A 5,173-nucleotide genomic window follows, 5' to 3' on the forward strand; every position below is an offset into this window, starting at 1 on the left:
CATCCTACCACCGAATGGATAGCGTATCCATTTATTAGAGCATCTAATACGAATTTTATTGCTTTAATTATTAAGAAGATTCCTAATAATGCGGCACTAATATTTCCGATTGAGTTTAGAAAATTAAAGAACTTGTCCCATGATTTTTTTATTTGGCTCTGGAGTGTTGCCTCATCTAGCACATTAATAATTCGTAGGTTATGATTCCCGTCATTGTGCCCTGTGGCTTAGCGAGATATAGTATGAATTATAGCGGGTTTTTCCATCAGAAACATAATATTTTCATGTAGTCTTAGTATGTCTTGGTTGGAATAAATTCCACTCGCGGCCAAGTTATGAGGCGATTCGTATGTGAAATTTGGAGAGGGCGACGCAATTAATTTCATAGGTGGGATAGCCCTACTGACTTGCGGCGTAAATTCGAGCCATGTGTTATTGATAAGAAAGGTAGATGCGAGAATTTTATTGCATTCGGTATTATCTCCATTTTTAAGTAATATTTTTGTTATGGGGGTCATGAAGTAACTGTCATTGCCCTTGAAGACTGGTAGCTGATTATAACACTCAGTAGTTTCGCGTAGACTTACTTCTACCGGTAAACATTTGACAATGCGAATAGTGTCTCCGGTTCTAATTGACGTATAACCAAATTTTCTCATAAATAAATACGCGAAATAAGCAGGAAACTGAGGTTGATAGCCTAATTGAGTTTTCAGGAGTTCATTTTTAATTTTACATTGTTCTACCATGAGTAGATTATATAATTTCGCGATCTGGTTTCTCATTTTCTTTTCGACGTAGACTATTTTAGAATTCACATATGACAGAATGTCCATATCTCGCGTAGCTAGAGAAGTCCTTTTAGTAAAGAATTTACCGTCCTTATCGTCTATAATAAATAGAGTAGGGTGTTCGGTTTTCTGTATTTTATATCCGCATACCATTTGGTAGGTACTGACGGCTAGGGCAAAGGAAGTATCCCCTATAGCAACTGAATAGATTTCTTGGCCTAGTTTTTCTAGTGTGTCTCCCCTAATGTTTTCCGCGGGCCCCTCATAAAGCACGTTGTAGTACGAGAATTTGCATTGGTCCGTTTGAATTACGTCCCAGTAAGTATTACCGCCTTCTGTGTCTAGGCAGTGGCCTTCTAGATAAGTGCAACGAACTCCAGAGCGTAGTACGATTTGATTCGTCAATAAATTGATCTGAGCATCATATTCTAATATCGTGAATTTAATTACTCCGGTGACGATGACGTTATTCCAAGACCCGTAGTAATCCGAATATCTTTCGCCTTGGCAAGTGCCTTCGTTAGTCACAGATCCGGCGAACGTCACGGCACGAGAAGTAGTTCCGATAATTGGTATTTGGTTGAAAATAATGTTTTTCCCGTTATACATGTTGGTATGAAATATTTTTAGACAAGCTTCGCGAGAGGTATCCTCTATGTATTCCGCGAGTCCTAAATTTACCATGGAAATGTGGGAGTGCATTCCACAATGATAAATTAATCTTTTCACTTCAATTTTGCATTGTTTGACAGGTATCGAATGGAAATTTTGGGACTGTAGGAGTTGGATTTTAGTTTGGGTGACCTTAGGTTTCGGAATAGGTTCCACGCATTCTTCTAATTTTATTGCATTGAAATTACTTATTTCTGTAATTGGCGTTCCACAGTCGAAGGCGATGAAACCTGAGCATGATCTTATTGCACACAGCGTCAGCGTGACGAGAACTGCGTGGTACATTGTCATCTGAAAATGTCATGCTACTTAGTAAAGGCTAACTTAACTCTATCGCAATGAACGATTTTTTTCTTATTCTTAGACATTTCTATTTCTAAATTATTACATTCTGGAATGACTTTAGTTATGAGATAAGGTCCCTTATAATTATCATCTAGTTTACCATGCTTGATATTGTTTGTAAGGTAGACGTACTGTCCCGGTTCGAATACGACGGGGTTTACGTTTTTGTCATACCTTTCTTTCGATTTTAATTTAGACCTCTCGAGGCGCGTACGAGCGTCGTTTAGCGTTTCAAGATAACGGTTTTTTCGATTTTGCGTATACTCGTCCACTGTAATTGCATTATCCAAGGAAGGAAATTTGGAAGGGATTCGTGCAGGTTTACCAAAGGCTAACTCAATGGGAGTATATCCAGTGGCTTCGTGCTTACTGGTATTGTAATTGAATACGGCAGTGGTTATCCACTTGTCCCAGTCTTTCCTGTTGGTATAGCTCTTGAGGTAGTCAACCAATACTTGGTGACTTCTTTCGAGACATCCGTTGGATTGAGGGTGAAAGGCCGTGGTCCTGATCTGTTCAATTTGCAAGGATTTTGTCATGCTTTTCATGATTTTCCCTACAAAATTTGTACCTTGATCGGTTAGGATAATCTTTGGGCAGCCAAACTTGAGGATTAAATGTTCCAATAGTGCGTTGGCTATATCGTCAGCGGTGGCTCTGGATAGAGGGATGGCGAGGCTGTATTTGGTTAAAGGGTCTTGCATAGTTAGTATATATCGATTTCCTTTTTCAGAAATTTCGAAGGGTCCTACTACATCCATGGCAATTTTATCGAAAGGTTCCATGGGAGTATCTGTGAGTATTATTGGTTGTTTTGTTTTTATTCGGACCAATTTTTTTCGTTGACAAACCTCACAGGTTCTGATGAAGGCTTCGATGTCAGCCTTCATATTATTCCAATAATAATTTTTCCTTATCCTGGCATAGGTTTTAACCATTCCCTTGTGTCTTCCCAAGGGTGACGAGTGATTTTCTTTCATAATTTCGTCTCTATCTTCGAGTGACAGTATAGTGATTAACTCTTGGCAAACAGTGATTATTATGTCGCTATCTTGCATGGCATTTTTTAGTAAAGTTATCATTCTGTTCCAAGTAGTGGTACCAAATCTTTCTTGATAGTTCGATATTCTGGCAGAGAAAAGATTATTTTTAACCATTTCAGTTTTTAAAGCGGAGAAAGCAATACGTAGGTCAGTTTCGTTAGGGACATTTGTAGAGATGTCAAGTATAGAAACATATATGACTTTAAAATTACCTTTCTCTTGTACAGTGACTGTACCGATGGGATAGTTTGTTTGCTTTATTTTGGGATTTCCTATCGAATTTAATAGTGACCCGTTGGTTCTAATTAAATATATTATATGGTCCTTTCTCATGGTTAAGTTATCTCTTGATATGATTATGTTTTTTTTTAAATTGTTGAGTTCCGGATCACCTAATTCTTTTCTTGCGTCATTCTCCGAGTTATACGAAGCACAGCTAGAGATCGATGACGCGTCAGCTGACTCTTCGTGGAAGTAGCTAGGAGAGTCTTGGAGATATGCAAATGGATTAGTCCGAGAATTATATAGTTCTGGATATGAAGAGAATAATCATCCTCTTTATGAGTAATCGTTTCTTTGATCGTCTCGGTAGATGAATCTGCAAAATTATCAGTATCATTTTCTGTTCCTGGCGTGAACAGGGCATTGGTAGAAGGGGCAATAGTAGTCTCATTAGGTCTAATTAATTCGTTTGATTTGGTGATTCTGCGTAGGGGAGTACTGGAAGGTAGTCCGGCTTCGTTTCTTGTGTTAATGATTGGCGATTCACTTGACTTCTGAGGTTGTTTGGGGTCGATTAAATCGTTTCGCGAGATAGTATCTCGGTCCATCGTGATTTCGCTGTTATTTAATTGCGAATTACTCGTGGTATTCGGACGCGTTTCTCCGGTGCTGTCAGAATCTTGGGCGATTGACCTTTCCGAGCTTGGTTCGATAGTCGTTTCTAATTCACTATCGATTGTTTTATTTTGATAGGATTCTGATTCTAGACCCTTAAGAGTTTTTGGGATTTTGTTTCTTTCCCTTAATTGATAGCGAGACCAATCTCTTGGTTCGCTAGAATTAGCATCTGATTTTCCCCGCAAAATTTGTTGTTGTGAGTAGGAGGAGGCTTTATAATCGGGGTCTTTGTTGACGCTGGGTTTTGCCGATTTTAAAATGGATTTAGGTTTGGTGGTATCCGTCTTTGCAGCAGGTTTCCTGGGTGGAACATTCAGGACGACTTTCTTCTTAGATACAGTTCCAGTTTTTGGTGCCGAGGTCGAAGAAGTTCCAGATTGCATTTTTAATGTAGCTGACGTCCCTTCCTTTGGTTGATCAGGCCTAGGTAAAGGCGCTACTCCTTGCGCAGGAACTCTTCTAGTCGTTCCAGTGCTAGTTCTGGTTGAAGATGATGTTAGTTGCCTAGAAGTAGATTGTCCAGAGGTTTTCTTGGAGGAATTCCAGTATACTTCTGCTGTTTCGATGGGGTTTCGAGATAAAGCGTCGGCGTTAGTATTATTTTTGCCGGATTTATAGACTATTTTGAAGTCGAACTCTTTGAGCCTCTCTCTCCATCTCATTACACGCGACGTGGGGTCGTTCATATTTTGTACCTAAGCTAAAGGTCGATGGTCGGTGTTAAGTATAAACGGCCTACCATACAGATAAGGTCTGAAAGTTTTGAGGGCAAACACTGTGGCTGCCATTTCCTTTTCTGTAGTAGAGTAATTTTGCTCGGCTTTGTTTAGGACGCGCGAAGCAAAGGCTATGGGCCTGTCTTGACCAATTTCTCCTTGTGATAAAATAGCTCCAAGCGCGTAACCTGATGCGTCGGTAGTAACGATTAATTGCTTTTCAAAGTCGGGGTATTGGAGAATTGGTGCCTCGCAGAGTCTATCCCGTAAAGACGTGAAAGCTTCCTGTTGGGAAGGTGTCCATTCGAACGTTACGTTTTTACTTGTTAGATCCCATAATGGTTTGGCTAACTCAGCGAAGTTTTTAATAAAGCGTCTGTAATATCCAGCCAAGCCTAGGAATTCCCTGACGTTTTTGCGACTTTTCGGAGTCGGAAATTCTTTTACGGCTTTGATTGTATCTGGATTAGGCTTGACTCCATCGGCGGAAATGACGTGCCCTAGGTATTTTACCTCGGTGCGTAAGAATTCGGATTTATCAATTTGTAAGTGTAAGTTTGCTTCTCTGAGACGTTCCGCGAGTTTCTCGAATTTCTTAGCGTGTTCCTCGAGTGTTCGGGCATAAATAACTATGTCGTCCATATACACGAATAATTCGTTGCCTTGTAGACCGCGTAGTATCTGATCCATTAATCTTTGGAAGGTC

At 39.9% G+C, this 5,173-nt stretch overlaps 1 protein-coding gene across 1 annotated transcript; it reads right to left on the reverse strand.

The window, feature by feature from the left end:
• Positions 1-3,243: 3,243 nt before the first annotated feature.
• LOC136783022 (uncharacterized) lies at positions 3,244-4,437 on the reverse strand. The gene has a single exon (XM_066742817.1). It carries the CDS (start codon positions 4,435-4,437, stop codon positions 3,244-3,246), a length of 1,194 nt encoding a protein of 397 aa, XP_066598914.1.
• Between the last annotated feature and the right edge of the window lie 736 nt (positions 4,438-5,173).

Source organism: Prorops nasuta, unplaced genomic scaffold, assembly GCF_024137725.1.
Source record: "Prorops nasuta isolate Cenicafe-Biocafe unplaced genomic scaffold, Cenicafe_Pnas_1.2 PNAS00031, whole genome shotgun sequence".
NCBI lineage: Eukaryota > Metazoa > Arthropoda > Insecta > Hymenoptera > Bethylidae > Prorops > Prorops nasuta.

What these genes read in the sequence shown, in the direction of transcription:
- LOC136783022 (XM_066742817.1), bottom strand. Translation starts at nt 4,437, where the DNA reads ATGAACGACCCCACGTCGCGTGTAATGAGATGGAGAGAGAGGCTCAAA.